Source organism: Gopherus flavomarginatus, chromosome 9, assembly GCF_025201925.1.
Source record: "Gopherus flavomarginatus isolate rGopFla2 chromosome 9, rGopFla2.mat.asm, whole genome shotgun sequence".
In the NCBI taxonomy this organism is placed as follows: domain Eukaryota; kingdom Metazoa; phylum Chordata; order Testudines; family Testudinidae; genus Gopherus; species Gopherus flavomarginatus.
In genome coordinates, this window is record NC_066625.1 from 39,539,480 (window position 1) to 39,557,118 (window position 17,639).

The 17,639-nt window shown below is 46.8% G+C and overlaps 2 protein-coding genes across 4 annotated transcripts in view; one reads left to right on the forward strand and one right to left on the reverse strand.

Annotated features, from left to right (window-relative positions):
* Positions 1–17,639, reverse strand: part of METRN (meteorin, glial cell differentiation regulator) — a 291,968-nt gene that overhangs the window by 187,153 nt on the left and 87,176 nt on the right. The gene's annotated exons all lie outside the window — the stretch shown is intronic.
* Positions 1–17,639, forward strand: part of CCDC78 (coiled-coil domain containing 78) — a 59,606-nt gene that overhangs the window by 36,836 nt on the left and 5,131 nt on the right. For all 3 annotated transcript variants that reach the window (XM_050968263.1, XM_050968261.1, XM_050968262.1), the window contains one exon: positions 8,948–9,014. In XM_050968263.1, coding sequence (XP_050824220.1) covers positions 8,948–9,014 — 67 coding nt within the window. The remainder of the gene's footprint in view (positions 1–8,947; positions 9,015–17,639) is intronic.

The window sequence follows — 17,639 nt, forward strand, 5'->3', positions numbered from 1 at the left end:
ACTACAGTTAAAAGTGGAGGACCTCCTCTTTGATAGGGATAAACTACACCTCTATCCTGATATAACGGGAACCACGAATTTGGATATAACGTGGTAAAGCAGCGCTCGGGGGGGCGGGCAGGGTTGTGCACTCTGGCAGATCAAAGCAAGTTCAATATAACGCAGTTTCACCTATAATGTGGTAAGATTTTTTTGGCTCCTGAGGACAGCGTTCTATCACGGTAGAGGTGTATTCTTGTCTCAAACAGACAACGTCCTCCATACCATGAAGGCCTCCCGAGCAACACTGCATACACTAGGTATACATCCACCGCCTGGCAAATGCCCTTGTTTTACGCCATACCAGGTCACGAGACACCCTTGTTTAACTGTCAACAACCAAGATACTTCACTCAGAAGAGACCTAAACAACGGGCTCAGAGACGACGAGCTCCACAGAACCAGGCCTTGTCCATCCGTCCATCTACATCTAAACCACAATTTTGAAGTCTTGGTAGAGGGTATGCACAACTTCCCCACACCTCTAGCACCAACTGATACCCATCCCACAATTTTGGTCACCGCATATGCCCATTTTACCATGCCTGGGCTGCGATAACCACAGATCAATGGGTTTTGGAGATCATACAATCTGGCTACACCATTCCTTTCACAGCCGTCCCCCCCCACCCCCTTCTCCGTCCCTCTTCAGGGACCCCTCTCACGAGCACCTTCTGTAACAGGAAGTAGACCACCTCCTACTGTTGGGTGCTATAGAACCAGTACCACATCAATATCAAGGGAGGAGAGGTTTTATTCCAAATATTTCCTGACAGAGAAGAAAGGAGGGGGATGGAGACCAATCTTAGATCGCCAAAAACTCAACAGGTTCATACACAACCACAAGTTCAAAATGGTCACTCTGGCCACAATAATCCCAGTGCTAGATAGGGGGGACTGGTTTGCAACCCTCAACCTCCAAGATGCATACTTCCATATTACAATACACCCTGCCCACAGACAGTTCCTGCGGTTCACAGTAGGAGCCAACTACTACCAATACAGGGTCCTTCCCTTCTGACTGTCCACTGCTCCCCACGTATTCTCAAAAACACTTGCGGTAGTAGCAGCACAATTACAACGCAAAGAAGTCATCATCTTCCCTTATTTGAATGATTGCCTTCTCAAGGGTGCCAATCGACAAGAAATGGCAGGCATGCTGAAGACCACAATAGATCTGTTTCACCAGCTAGGTCTACATATACACAAAAAGAAATCCACCCTGGAACCAACCTAGCGATTGGAGTTTATCGGAGCCAACCTAGGCTCCATACAAGCCAAGGCAATATTGTCAAACCACAGATTCACTACATTGACCAATCTTATTTCCACAGTGACCATCAGGCCATAAACTTCAGTGAGGACATGCCTTCAGATTCTGGGACATATGGCAGCTACGACTTTCATAATAAAGTATGCCAGACTCCATATGCGCTGTCTGCAGCACTGGTTGAGCACGATCTATGCACCCAGCAAACACTTTCTCAACAGACGTGTGATGCTACCACCAAGGGTTATCCTCTCCCTACAATGGTGGACACAGCCAGAGAATGTATGCTCTGGGCTTCCCTTTCAACAAGACCCCCCCATCAGTGACTATTACAACAGATAGGTTGGGGCGCCCACTTGGGTCACCACAATGTACAAGGCAAGTGGTCTGCGATGGAAACCTGACTACATGTCAATCTCCTAGAACTCCACACAGTACACAATGCATGCCGACACTTCCTCCTGCTCATATGAGAAACCTCAATCTCTGTTCTCGCCGACAATGTGGCGTGCATGTTTTACATCAATCACCAAGGAGGAGCCAGGTATCACTTGCTATGTGCAGAAGCCATGAATTTATGGAACTTCTGCATCTGCAACAATATAAACATCACAGCATCATACCTACCAGGGTGTCAAAATGCTACAGCTGACAACCTCAGCAGGCACTTCTTGCAAGAACATGAGTGGGAAATCCACAACCTTGTTCTCGGCACTATATTCCAAAAATAGGGTCACCCGGTAATCAACCTTTTCATCTCAGCAACAAATCACAAATGTCCACTATTTTCTCCAGGGCAGGCTTGGCACGGGGATGGTTAGGAGATGCCTTCCTCATCCTGTGAAACGCATCACTCATGTACGCCTTCCCACTGATCCCACAGGTCGGCCGCAAGATACGATTCGACAGAGCATACATCATTCTCATTGTCCCCACATGGCCCAGACAGACTTGGTTTCCGTACCTCTCACATCTAGCAGTCTGTGCCTCCAACCGCTGCCTTTCTGGACGGACCTCCTGTCCCAGAACAAGGGCCTGACTCTCCATCCAGACCCAGTGAAACTCCATCTCAAAGCATGGCTTCTCTCTGGTTCCAACATGGGGAATTGAACTGTTTGAAGAAAGTAAAACAGGTATTACTAAATAGCCATCACCTCACACTAGAAATACTTACAGCCACAAGTGGAGAAGATTCTCCCTTTGGTGTCAGCAGAAACAGTTGGACATGAACAAGGCACCTCTATCTGTGATCCTAGACTACCTACTAGAACTGAAGGAAATGGGATTAGCATTCTATTAAAGTACACCTGGCTGCCATCACGGCCCTCCATGAACAAATAGAAGGAGCTTCAATATTTGCTCACCCGATTACACAGTGCTTTCTAGCAGATATACAGAACATATACCCAGAAGTACGCCAACCTGCACCACCATGGGATCTCAATCTTGTGCTCAAATGTCTCACAAGACCACCCTTCTAGCAACCTGCTCACTCCTACATATGTCAATGAAGGTCGCATTCCTAGTGGCAATCGCATCTGCAAGATGTGTCAGCGAAATAGGAGCACTGATGGCTGAACCACCATACAGTGTATTTATCAAAGACAAAATCATGTTATGTCCTCATCCAAAATTCTTGCCTGAAGTGGCTACAAATTTTCATATTAACCAAATCATACACTTACCTGCCTTCAATCCGAAGCCACATAACTACTCTTCAGAGTCAACATTGCACATGCTAGATGTCAGATGGGCGGTTGCCTTCTACTTGTACAGAACTAAACCATTTCGGAAGTCACCAAGACTATTTGTCTCTACAGCAGAGCACTCCAAGGCCTGGTCTACACTACGCGTTTAAACCAATTTTAGCAGCGTTAAACCGATTTAACGCTGCACCCGTCCACACAATGAGGCCCTTTATATCGATATAAAGGGCTCTTTAAACCAGTTTCTGTACTCCTCCTCGACGAGAGGAGTAGCGCTGAAATCAGTATTACCATATTGGATTAGGGGTAGTGTGGCCACAAATCGACGGTATTGGCCTCGGGGCGGTATCCCGTAGTGCACCATTGTGACCGCTCTGGACAGCAATCTGAACTCAGATACACTGGCCAGGTAGACAGGAAAAGCCCCGTGAACTTTTGAATTTCATTTCCTGTTTGCCCAGCGTGGAGCTCTGATCAGCATGGGTGGCGATGCAGTCCCAAATCCAAAAAGAGCTCCAGCATGGACCGTGCGGGAGATACTGGATCTGACCGCTGTATGGGGAGACAAATCTGTTCTATCAGAGCTCCATTCCAGAAGACGAAATGCCAAAGCATTTGAAAAAAATCTCCAGGCTATGATACAGAGTCCACAGCACAGTGCTGCATGACAAGCGTAATGGAAAGCCAAAGAATCAAATGGACGCTCATGGAGGGAGGGAGGAGGTACTGAGGACTCCAGCTATCCCACAGTCCCCAGCAGTCTCCGAAAAGTATTTGCATTCTTGGCTGAGCTCCCAATGCTTGTAGGGTCAAACACATTGTCCGAGGTGGTCCAGGGTATAGCTTGTTAGTTTACCCCTCTCCCCCCCATGAAAGAAAAGGGAAAAAAAATCATTTCTTGACTTTTTTCAATGTCACCCTACTTCTACTGCATGCTGCTGGTAGACGCGCCCTCTCTCCCCTCCCCAGTGGCAGACGGTACAGTGCAGTAGTACTAGTAGCCGTCCTCGTCATCATCCCGTGAGTGCTCCTGGCTGGCCTCAGGTGAGGTCGGCCGGGGGTGCCTGGGTAAAAATAAGAACGACTCCCGGTCATTCCCAGTAGATGGTACAGAATGCCATCTTCATCATAGCAACTGGGGGCTGAGCTCCATCAGCCCCCTCCCTTTCATGTGTAAAGAAAAGATTCTGTACTGCCTGGACTATCATAGCAGCGGGATGCTGGGCTCCTCTCCCCCGCACCGTTTAATGTCCTGCCTGGACTATCATAGCAGCTGGAGGCTGCCTCCCCCTCATTTTATCTCAATAACAAGTCAGTGTTTCTTATTCCTGCATTCTTTATTACTTCATCACACAAATGGGGGGACCCTGCAACGGTAGCCCAGGAGGGTTGGGGGAGGAGGGAAGCAATGGGTGGGGTTGTTGCAGGGGCACCCCCTAGAATGGCATGTAGCTCATCATTTCTGCGGGATATGACACAGAGCGGCTGTGCTCTCTGGTTCTCTGGCACACTGGTTCTCTAGTACACTTGCACCATATTCTAGGCAGGACTGACTCTATTTTTAGATACCATAAAGGAGGGATGACTCGGGGAGTCATTCCCATTTTTGTCTTTGCGCCCCTGACTGACCTCAGCCAGGGGCACCTATGACAGCAGCAGACGGTACAGAATGACTGATAACCGTCATCTCATTGCCAATTTAAAATGGCATGGCAGATGGTACACAACAACTGATAACCGTCTCTGCTATCTTGCAAAGTCAAATGAATGCTGCTGTGTAGCACTGCAGTAGCGCATCTGTTAGCAACATCCAGTAGACATACGGTGACAGTAAAAAAAAAAAAAAAAAAAAGCTGAATGGGCTCCATGGTTGCCATGCCATGGCGTCTACCAGGGCAATCCAGGGAAAAAGGGCGTGAAATGATTGTCTACCGTTGCTTTCATGGAGGAAGGAATGAGTGACGACATTTACCCACAATCACCTGCGACACTGTTTTTGCATCATCATGCATTGGGGCCTCAACCCAGAATTCCAATGGGCGGGGGAGACTGCGGGAACTATGGGATTGCTATGGGATAGCTACCCACAGTGCAATGCTCCAGAAATAGATGCTAGCCTTGGACCATGGACCCACACCACCGAATTAATGTGCTTAGTGTGGCCGTGTGCACTCGACTTTATACAATCTGTTTTACAAAACCGGTTTATGTAAAATCAAAATAATCCCGTAGTGTAGACATACCCCAAGGGCTCTACAATATCGATCCAGAGACTCTCCAAATGGGAGTCTACCTGTATTCAAATTTGCTACCACTTGCATCACAAAGAATCCCCTGTGGGCATCAGATCCCACTCAAAGCGCGCCTTAGCGACATTAATTGCATTCTTGAACAATGTCCCCTTAATAGATATTTGTAGAGTTGCAACCTGGACATTGGAGGGCACTTTTGCAAAGCATTATGCTATCACCCAAGGCCTTGTCTCAGACTCTATTGTTGACCTCACAGTGGTCTCATGACACACTTATACATAACTCTGAACTCCTACCATCCCTGGTGGGGTACTGCTCTACAAGCACCTAGAGTGGAGCACCCACAGGGACACCACTCAAAGAAGAAGTTACTCACCTTGTGCAATAACGATGGTTCTTCAAGAGCACCTGTGGGTGCTCCACTACCCACCCTCCTCTCCTCTACTTTGGAGTTCACACAGCCAAGCTCTGTGGTAGAGAAGGAATGGAGGGGACGGTCAGGGGAAGCACGTGCTACAGGAGGTGCCAATGGCTGCATGAGATGACTCCTGTGTGCATCCTTCCCCCAACTAAGTACTACTGTGAGAAATCTCCGGTGCAGGGATGCACAGACACCTAGACTGGAACACCCACAGGGACACACATTGGAAAGGACCATCGTTACTGCACAAGGTGCACCAAGCATGCTTGGTCTTGAAATGAGGTAGCAATTGAGGCCCTAATATTAATCATACTTGTAGTTCCATTGATTTTAAATGGGACTACCTGTGTCCTTAAAGAATCAGTGCAGTCTTGTTTCTGCTTTTTCATAGTACATGAACACGCTTGCAAGTTTTGAGTGGAGCAGGGGCTGGTGCAGGTGTACCACAACTGTATCTGGTACCTCCTAGATTTGGCTTCTTATCACTTTATTAAATAGTTTTTGATGAGTTATCTTTCTTTCCTCACTACTCGGTTATTCTACTGAGACTCTAATTACTTAGATCATAGAAAGAAAACAGATGTTAGGACAAAACTGTAATGCAATGTAGCTGCAGGAGACACACATGACCTCATGTCCTTAGGGTCTACAGAGGACACTGTCCCCACTTCTCTCTAAGGGATCCATCTTTCCAGGCAGCAGTGATAGGTAGAGCCCTGTGCATATACGAAGTTTGTGTCCGCATTCAATCCACAAACATGATCCGTGGATATAAAGTGGATAGCTGCAGATTTGCAGGACTCTAGTGATAGGAAGTAGCAGTGACTCAGGAACTAAGAGGTGATGCTGCAATCAAGAGCAGAGAAGTGTACAGACTGAGATGGGCCTGTCATTGCCGCTGTCCTCAGTACTGCCACGAAATGGGCATGTGTTTAAAGATACTCACTATGCAGAACTTGAAGAATCATAGCAATTCTAATGATTGGCAGATGAGGGGAGAGGGAGAGTAACTTGGAGGGACTACAATTTTTCCACCATGAATAGCCTATTATTTTTTGGTAACATCATCCTGCTAAACTTGTAAGCATAGAGGACTCTCTTCCCAACACAGAGGGCTAGAACCATATTTCTTTTTCAATGAAAGCTTAGATTACATGTAGTGAGGCTTGGACTAGATCCCTCCTAAAAGCTATTACATATAAGACCAACAAATTCAGGGCCTGTTTCTCTGTTGCCTTATTCCTCACGCAGTCATTGACACTAGGACAAAGTGGGTGTAAAATACTAGTCATCTGATTTGTTATCATTTCACATGCACTTGGCAATTCCTTTGAACAGGTCTACATAGTGGCACCAGGGCAGGGCAGTGTCTCAGGCTCTATCTCTAATGACTAACAGCTTTTATGCTCCAGCTTGGTCAAGGTGTCCCATGCACTATTGTCACTGCAGATTAGAGTATAATAGAAGCTAGGAGTTCTTAAATGAAGCTGCTTTGGAGTTATGAGTGGACAGAAGAGAGAATAATTTTTAGAAAAAAATTCCCACGTCTTCAACACCTCATTCTTGTAAAAACCCTACCACAGCAGAACACTATGCTACACACCCAATTCTCTCCTTGGGAAGAGGATGAGAGAACAGACACGTGATAAACATTAGTTAAAATTTCTTAATGCGCTACTGGAAAGTGCTCAGATCCCCCTGTGATGAGGGTGGGATATAAACCTTTATCAACCAGAATACTTGTCCAATTAATCTGACGCTTTCCGGAACACTTTTCTGTGAAGGACTTCATGTGAGAAATGGTAGCTGGAAATCATCCTTCCTGCCCCCCTAACACCTCCACCCCCAGGAAACTGGGTTGTGTGAATGAGAGAATTCAGTTTATAATATAAATTTGTTTTAAAGCCTTACCCATGGAGTCTCTAGTGTGACATACTTCAAACAGAAATTCAGTTTTAAAGAGATCCAAATATGTAACCCTTCTGAATCAGTCAGACCCTAAGCTACATGGTTACCAAGTGTCTCTAGAAATGAGTGCAAGCTCTATGCCAGATTCTACCACTGTTTCCCATGCAGAGCAGTACTTTAATCCTTGAGTGCATCTATTCATTGTAATGGGACTACCTGAGGAATAAGGGATAAAAGTAGCAGAATCTGGACCTTAGTGATGCATCTCCTGTTAAGTTTCTTTTAGAGGCTTGTGTTCTATCCACACTTGTAATAGCATTTATTTTCTATATCTTAATGTTTACATCCTTGCCACGATCTCCCTCCTGTTACTAGCCTGACAATGCATATTGTGAGAGACAAGGGGGGTGAGGAAACTTTTTTTATTTGACGAACTTCTGTTGAGAAGTTAATCCAATACAAGATATTATCTCACCCCCCTTGTGTCTCATATCCTGAGACCAATACAGCTATAACGTTGCAAATGCATGTAGTTAACAGAGTTGTTTCACTGAGAGTCATTGCTATATTTCCCATTACTATTTAGACATATGTATTTTGCTGTTATTTTTGATCTCTTAACTATTTTACTTATATAAAATTACAGTCCCCTTCTTCCAGAAAGTCATCTATTTTTCCAAGTTGTTAACACAGACACCAGAGGGAGCTCTTTCAGTCCCAGTTAAGCCTTTAACTTGTACGTGGGCTACAGAGTTTGAACACAATGCATTCCTCAGTTCATGCCATTCTTTCTATATAATCAAAATCCCCTGGCCATCAGATGTGACCTATATTTTGCTTATTCAGCCCAGGACAGAATAGGAAGAACTTTCCCATGGCTTGGCTGCCTTTCTTCATAACTAGCTCATCTGTCACCATTTTTTATACTCCACATTAGAATGAGTGGATTTGTGCAGAAGCACAAAAGGAATTAGGTGCTAGTATTTGGCATTTGTTGTGCCTCTCACCTCTTTCCTCACAAAGTTCAGCCCTACTGAGTCAGGTTAATGATTATTTCTGCACTGAGTCCTTTCTTATGACTGTTTGATGATGTAAACTAAGGGCAAATCCAGCCACCCCAGCAGAGATTCAGGTTGTAGGACCTGCGACTCTCATTGCCCAGGTATGTGAAGAAACAGTGATGTGCTCTGCAGACATACAGGGAATCAGTCTGGAAGATGATCTGAAATTTATGCTTTCTGGGGTGCTGAAAAGGCAGTAGCATATCTGGTGGCCATGCCGAGCCCTATGGTTTAGGGATGGTCTGGCTTTGTGTATATGATTGTAATTAACATCTGCTGCTCTATCCTAGCCAGCTGGATGAGAAGGGCTGGGCAGAGATCAGGAAGCAGCTCCGGGAGTTCACACATACCACACAGGTAAAATGCTTTCTGTTCTGAGGCAGACTGAAAAGATGGCTAAGCATAGACAAAGCACTTCTGCAATTGTAATGGCCACTGCCACTATCAGGATTCCCTCCTCACTCTTAACTCTGGGGTATAGATGTGAGGACCCGCATGAAAGACTCCTAAGCTTATATTCCACCAGTTTAGGTTTAAAAACTTTTTCCAAGGCACAAATCCTTCCTTGTCCATGGAGGGTTCTGCTGCCACCACCAAGTGATTTAGACAAAGATTCAGGAAAAGGACCACTTGGAGTTCCTGTTTCCCCAAAATATCCCCCCAAGACCCTTCACCCCTTTTCTGGGGAGGCTTGAGAATAATATACCAACCAAATAGGTTTACAAGGTGAGCACAGATCAGACCCTTGGGTTTTTACGACCCTAAAAAACAATCAGATTCTTAAAAAAACAGAACTTTATTATTAAGAAAAAAGTAAAAGAAGCACCTCTGTAAAATCAGGATGGAAGATAATTTTACAGGGTAATAAGATTCAAAATACAGAGGATTCCCCTCTAGGCAAAACTTTAAAGTTACAAAAAAACAGGAATAAACCTTCATCTTAGCATAGGGACAATTCACAAGCTAAAATAAAAGAGAATTTAATGCATTTCCTTCCTATTACTTACAATTTGTAATGATGCTTAGTTCAGGTATGGCTTTGGGAGATGTATTTTCTTTGTCCTGACTCCTCAGAGAAAACACAAAGGAACACACAACAAAAACATTCCCTCACAGATTTGAAAGTATCTTCTCCCCTCATTGGTCCTTTTCGTCATGTGCCAACCAGGTTATATGAGCTTCTTAACTCTTCACAGGTAAAGGAAGTATTTTATGCTACTCTTAACTGTATATTTATGATGCCCCACCAAATCATAGACAGTGCTGGACAGCCTGCTCCACACTGGCTGTGATTTTTTTTCTCTGGAGCTCTAGGAGAAAACAGAGTTAATAAAAAACATGCATCTTTAGATATACTACTGATTATATAAAAACGAACAATATTTTTCACATTTTAAGTACGATTTTAACCAGTTGATTTTGGGAAACTTTCACGGAAGAGTATATCAGCCATCACTTTAATGTTGCTGCCCCTTTCTCCTCCCTCCACCCCGGTCAGCAGCCCTGCCGGTAGGGACCCTACCAGAGGGTCGCAGTCAGGGGAGGCAAGAAGGGCAGGCACATTAAAGCTATGGTCCTTTGCCGCGGGAGCGCTGGGCTGCCAACGGGGAGGTAGTGGGGGGGAAGCAGTGCAGCAACGTTAAAGTGCTGCTGCAGCAAAGAACTCTGCAGAGCTTTAAGGTCCCTGCCCCTTTTGCCCCCCCTCGGCCGCTGATGGGCGGGGAGGCACAAAGGGAACAGCTGTTCTGTTCTGGGGCTGGCAATTTAAAAGGGCCCGGGGCTCTGGATGCTGCCCTTTAAATCACTACGGAACCCTGGGCGGCACGGACCAGGTGGCCTGGAAGGGCTGGCTGGGGGATGCTGACCCCTAGACTGGCCCCTTCCACCCTAGGCCCCACCCCTTCGGGGGGCAAGAGCCACCCCCACCCCTGTCATAAACAGATAGCTAAGGGTTAGTGTTCTTTTACCTGTAAAGGGTTAACACAGGGAACCAAACACCTGACCAGAGGACCAATCAGGAAACAAGACTTTTTCAAATCTGGGTGGATGGAAGTTTTTGGGTGTGAGTTCTTTGTCCTGGGTCTGTTCTTCTCTCGGCTCTGAGAGTGACCACAGGAATCTCCAGGCTTTCTAATCTTCTGTTTCCAAGTTGTAAGTACAAGGATAGTAAGACAATAGGTTTATATTGTTTTTTTTGTATTTACATGTGTGTAGTTGCTGGAATGTGTCAAATTGTATTCTTTTTGGATAAGGCTGTTTATTCTTTTTTTTTTCCTTTAAGCAATTGACCCTGTATATTGTCACCTTATACAGAGACTATATTTTATGTCCTTTTTCATTCTTTTTATATAAAGCTTTCTTTTTAAGACCTGTTGGAGTTTTTCTTTAGTGGGGACTCCAGGGAATTGAGTCTGCAGCTCACCAGGGAATTGGTGGGAGGAAGAAGTCAGGGGGAAAATCTCTTTGTATTAGATTTACTAAGCCTGACTTTGCATACCCTCTGGGTGAGGGGGAAGAGAGATTAGCTTTCTCGGTACTTGTGTTTCCAGGACTTGAAACAGGGAGGGTAGAATCCCTTTGTTTAGATTCACGGAGCTTGCTTCTGTATATCTCTCCAGGAACCCAGGGAGGGAACACCTGGAAGGGAGGAGGGGGAAGGGAAATGGTTTATTCCCCTTTGTTGTGAGACTCAAGGAATCTGAGTCTTGGGGTCCCCCAGGGAAGGTTTTGGGGAGACCACAGTGAGCTAGGCACTGTATAATTCCTGGCTGGTGGCAGCAATTACCAGGTCCAAGCTGGTAACTAAGCTTGGAGGTTTTCATGCTAACACCCATATTTTGGACGCTAAGGTCCAGATCTGGGAAAAAATGTTATGACAACCCCATACCAGTAAGGGTCTTGAGTTACTTTCACCCCTGTGTAGTAGTAGTAATGTTTTTATTGGATTACACATATGAATTTATATTCTTGTAAAGCACCATTAACAGATAGGTCTGCAGTATTTGGGACACTGTGAATACATATGTAATCCTAGATAATTATACGTGTGTGTGTGTGTATATCTATCTATCTAACTAGATAGTGTGATACAGCATGGCCAGAGGGCAGCAGGAGAGTGTTAGCAGGGATCCTTATTCCCTGCAAGGGGAGGAAGGTTTGCTATAGATTAACTAGAGCACCTGAAGCCAATTAGAGCACCAGCAGTCAGTCATGTGATAAAAACCCATGCTTCAGTCAGTGTGGGAGTTGGAGCAGGAAAGTTTGGTCGGAGCAGAGAGCAGTTTGAAGGAGTTGGAGAAGAGAACAGTTTTGAAGAGAGACAAAAGGAAAGTTTGGAGGAGTGCTGCGGTGGGCTAAGAAATCAAAAGAAACCCCTAGGTAAGGGGCACCTGGCTTGTGTAGAAGGAGGGCAAGAAGCCCCTTCACAAGCTGAAGGGCAGGAGAGGGAAGTAGCCCAGGGGAAGGAACCGCTAGTTCAAGTGGTTCACTACAAACCTCAGGGCCCCTGGGTTAGGACCTGGAGAAGAGGGCGGGCCCAGGTCCCTCCCTCTCCACTCCCCTCCTCAAGGACACTAGTGGGGTAATTAAAATACCGGTTCAGAGACAAGCAATGGCGCCCTGAACCTTCCCCAAACAAGAGAAAGCGCAAGACCCAGCATAACAGTACTGGCAATTTGCCACAATAGATATAGGTATAGATATCTTAAGATATTTCAGCATGGCTCTCTTAACCTATGGTCCATTAACATGTGGTCGTGACTGCTTGAGTCCTGACATCTGCGTGTAAATGGGTCTGTCCTGTTCTAGGAAAGGTTTGTTAGTCTGGGGCCCTTAGTTAAAGGCCTTTTGACACTTTTTAGTTCACTGAACTGCATTTGGCTGCTATTTTTTGGTTAGGTCTGTCAGTGGGGTGGTGATTTGGCTGTAGTGCTGTACAAATAGCCTGATTTCATTTCACTGAGCACAGAGAACTAATTGATTAGTATTATAAAGAGCCTGTAATATCCGGCCAAGCCTAAGAAGGATTGGACCTGTTTTATTGACTTTGGGACTGGCCACTTTTGGAGAGCATCCACTTTGGCCTGTAGGGGGTTGATAGTTCCTTGGCCCACCTGGTGTTCAAGGTATGTTACTTTGTTTAGGCCTGTTTGACACTTCTTAGCCATAACAGTTAGTCCTGCCTCTCTCATGCGCTTGAAGACTTTTTTTTTTGTAGATGCTTTAGGTGTTCTGCCCATAAATCAGAAAAGATGGCCACGTTGTCAAGGTAGGCGACTGCAGATTCTCCCAATTCCACTAGGAGACTATCTACTAGTTTTTGGAAGGTGGCGGGTGCATTTCGCAGCCTGAAAGGGAGCACATTAAATTCATACAGCCCTACATGGTGATGAAGGCTGACCTTTCCTTGGCGGATTCATCTAGTGGTACTTTCCAGTACCCCTTGGTTAAGTCTAAGGTAGAGATAAACTGGGCACGTCCCAGTTTCTTCAATAGCTTATCTGTGCTTGGGATTGGATAGTTGTCTGGGCGAGTCACAGCATTTAGCTTACAGTAGTCCACGCAAAAGTGTATTTCCCCATCTGGTTTGGGAACTAGAGCCACTGGAGATGCCCATGCACTGTTAGAGGGGCAAATTACACCCATTTGTAGCATGTCCTGGATGTTCCGTTCTATAGCAGTTTTGGCTTGAGGAGACACCCTGTAAGGTTGGGCTTTAATTGGGCAAGCATTACCAGTGTCAATGGAATGGTATTCCTGTTCAGTCTATCCTGGAGTGGCTGAGAACATTGGTACGAAGCTATTGCACACTTCTTGATCTGCTGTCACTGCATATGTCCAAGGGCATGGAGAGGCTCACCTCTTCCACGCCACCGTCACTTTTTCCTTTGTAGTAGACACCTTCAGGCCATTCAGCGTCATCTCCTCCCTGGGCTGTAAACTGACAAACCTTTAATTCTCTGGAATAAAAGGGCTTTAGAGAATTAACATGGTACACTTCAGGCTTTAGGTTTGAGGTGGGGGATGCTATGAGATAGTTAACAGCTCCCAGGCGCTCTTGGACTCTGAATGGCCCTTCCCACGACGCTTCCATTTTATGGGCCTAGAGTACAGTAGTGTAGCTAGGGGGGGAGCATGGGGAGTGGCCGCTTCCCCTGAGCACATTATCCAAAAGTGGTACCTTAGGTGCCGACTCTGTGGGTGATCTGGGGCTGAAGCATCCACGGGGAAAATTTGGTGGGTCCAGCCCCACCCCCCAGCCCCAGCTCACCTCCACTTCCTTCTCTGAATGCTCTGCCCTGCTTATCTCCCTCCCCACCCTGATTCCCGTGAATCAGCTGTTCACGTGGGAAGCCTAGGAGGGCGGAGAAGCAAGCGGTGGCTTCATGCTCAGGCCCAGCGAGGCGGAGACGGAGCCAAGGTGATCTGGGGCAGGGGGGGGGCTGCCTGCACTGCAGCAGGTAACCCCGGGGGCGGGTGCATAGGGGAACCGCTCTCTGCCCGAGCTCACCTACCTCCCCTCTGCCTCCGCCTCCGCCTCCCTGGGCCTGAGCGCGAAGCCACCACTTGCTTCTCCACCCTCCCAGGCTTCCTGCACTGATTAGTGGGAAGCGAGGGGCTGTGAGCTCGGCCTGACCCGGTGCTCCAGGTCCTGAATGACGGTGGCATGGCGCAGCTCCAGCGGAGTCTCGCGGCTGTAGCACCGCCAGCCACCACCAGGCAGCGCAGTAAGGGGGCAGGGAGTGCGTGGGGGGGATTGAACGGGGGCAGAGAGTGGGGGGGGGGTTTGAATGGGAGCAGAGGTCCTGGGGGAGCAGTCAGGAAGGAGGAGGGGGTTGGATAGGGTGGCAGGGGGCAGTCAGGGGCAGAAGTTTTGGGGGTAGTCAGGGGACAGGGAGAAGGGATGGTTGGATGGGGCAGGGGTCCTGGGAGCGCTGTCAGGAATGAGAGGAGGGGTTGGATGGGGTGGCAGGGGGCAGTTAGGGGAGAGGGAAGGGGGGTGGATGGGGCAGGGGTCCCGAGGGGGGACATCAAGGAACGCAGGGGGTTGGATAATTGACAATGCAGCTGCAGGAGAGCATGATCTGTGTACCTGTGCGGGAGAGCCCACTCTGCTGTACTGCTGGGGAACTCAGCCTGTACATGGAACTGCCTGGAGGGGATTGGTCATGGGGGCAGTCCCACCCCTGCAATAGCACTCACTGGCAGCTGCCTTCCTGGCTGGACTCCAAGGATTGGTAGCAGGAGTGGGGCTGTGTGACCCCCAAGCAGAGATATGGGTGAGCCCTGTCCACAAAGATGAACCCTGGGTCTGCTGAGTCAGCCCTTAGCCTATAGCAGTGATTCTCAAGCTTTTGTACTGGTGACCCCTTTCACATAGCAAGCCCCCCCTTATAAATTAAAAATGCTTTTTAATATATTTAACACTATTATAAATGTTGGATGCAAAGCGGGGTTTTGGGTGGAGGCTAACAGATCATGACTCCCCATGTAGTAACCTTGTGACCCCGAGGGTCCTGACCCTCCAGTTTGAGAACCCCTGGCCTATAGCACCAGCTGGGCTCTTCTCAGATGTACTGGCCACATGGGCTGGAACCTTTGGCCACAGCTTTTATGTAGCACCTTTTTTATTTTACCTTCTTGCTTTTACCAGGCTGTGTGATCCAGAGGTGGGGGGGGGGCAGGAAAAGAGCTGAGGGCCCCCCTTTGTCACTGCCATGGCAGTGCCACCCCTTAGCAGCACCCTCCCCTGTCTCTCCCAGCCTAGGGTCCAGCACAGACTGCTGAGTTTATGTAGCAGAAGGAGTTCCCCTGATGGAGCCCTTCCTCCCTTAGGCACGGTAAGCCCAGCTTTGCAGGGGGCTAGGAGAGTTTGGGAAAGATGCTACTCTCCACACCTTCTTTCTGGTCTTAAACCCCGCTCCACCCCTCCCCCCAGTTGGGAACTGGTACCATCTCCAAATCCTGCGTCCTGGGTACTCTGTCATTCTGCATCTTCCTTTTTTCAGTCTCAGTTCTCTTCCCTGACTGCTGCAGAGATGCCCCACTGAGGGCATCACTGAGTTGCACTGCGCCGAGTGCTGTCTGCAGCCTGGACTCTTGATAGGTTGGCTTTAGTTTTGAAGGTGTTTTTAAAAATGTTTTCAAGCTGCCTTCCCCTCCCACAACATGCAGTGCCGGGGAGGGGAGGGGAGGGAAGGGCTGGGCCCTCCCTGCTGCCTCAAGATGTTTAAAAAAGCCTTTGAGGCCTTTATTTTTTGTTACCTTTTGTTTCTAAAGGTACCTACATTTGTTACCTTTAGAAACAGTCTGCTCTCACCTGTTCCTACTGGAGGTCTCCTTGGAGAAGCAGAGAGTTGGGCGGGGGTGGGGGGGAAGGTATGGCTTCTACCTGCTGATGAGGGAGGGCATGCTGGGGCCTTGCACAGACCTCTTCCACCTTGAGTGTCTGGCAAAGTCTTGGGTTCTGCACCAATCTCTTCCTATCCAAAGGGCTGTCGCTCTTGCTCTCTGATGTCACAATTCTGCTAGACCCCAAGCCCTTCAGAATCCTCCAGCTCAGGATGGCTAGCCTCTTGCACCACTGTGGCTCCGTTTCTATTTTTAGCACACTAGCTTTGTCAGTGCTAGCACAGGTCTGTCTATACAAGCCGGAAATTACACCTCCCTTTTCCAGTGTAAACATACCCCAAATCATGGGGATACTTCCTTTCGTCCACCCTCTGTATATATGGGGAGGGGAATTATTGACCTTGTGCATATGTAATGGTGTTTGTAAGACAGAGTATAATAATCACAATTCCAAATTGCAATGAACTGTGGAAAACTTCCTGTTTGGTATGAGAGATGTTACTTATACCTAGATGCACGCCCCTTCCCCACCCTCAGCCCTATGCATGCAGGCTTGGGAATATCACTGCTGTAGTGTCAGCTTTTAAGACACTTTTCACATGCACCACTTCTAGTATTACGGTAAGTTAAAACAAGCTACAGTACATTGGGACATTAATACTCTATTACAGTCTTTGTATTAGCATATTAAAAGCAATAACACTTAACAGATCAGTATATCCAGGACATTACTAGCACACCTTTCCCCCACTGATACATAGTAGTTGTACTGTCATCTCCCATAGCTACTTATGTTGCAGCTTTTTTTGTTAAAACTAAATTGGGAAGAAAGACTGATTCAGAACTTGTTCAATGGTTACTTTATTGCCAAAGGGTGGAGTAGGGTGTAGGCTTGGAGGGAGGTAGGTTTCTATGGTGTAGGCAAGATCAGGTGTTTTATCCAAAACCAGAATATGAATGGTGCTGGTCTTCTTGGTGGCTGACTGACCTTGAATTATTGTCAAAAGCTAGGTGTACTCTTCTCCTTCCTCACATTTTGGTTGAGGATTCCATTGATAAAGGGATTGGCCTCAAATACCTGGTTGTAGGACTCTTCCATGGTGTAGTTTTCACCTTGGGTGGCCCAGTTCTAATTATATTAAAGCATGTACTTTAGTCTTTGTAATTATCTGTTATAACTCTGTAGCTTTTTATGAAGGCGGGAGTAAAATAAAAGTAGCTGCAATAGTTCCACAGTTAACTAAAATTGAAAATTTACATAATTTAAATCAGACTCCTAATCTTAATTTTTGCTTAATAAATAAATCCATAAGAAAACTCTGTTGGGAAACTGCTAGTTTACTTAGAAAGTGCACTTCTCCTATATAGGTCATAAGGATCCTATCTGTCTGAATACTGGCTGCTCTTTCTTTCTTTGATCTGCAGAGTGACTGATGCTCTTCAGATATCAGTTGTGGGTACAGGAGGGTTTCATTGCATCTTCTTTCTTGGCCCCAGTTACTGTTATCCCTTCTTGTTGCATTGATAGTGGGTGGGTGTGTCTCGCCTTTTTTAAAAAATCATATATGCTAGGGACAGTCTTGTCTTCTCCTCTCCTGATGTCAGTGTAGATTCAGGCAGTGCAAAGTATAC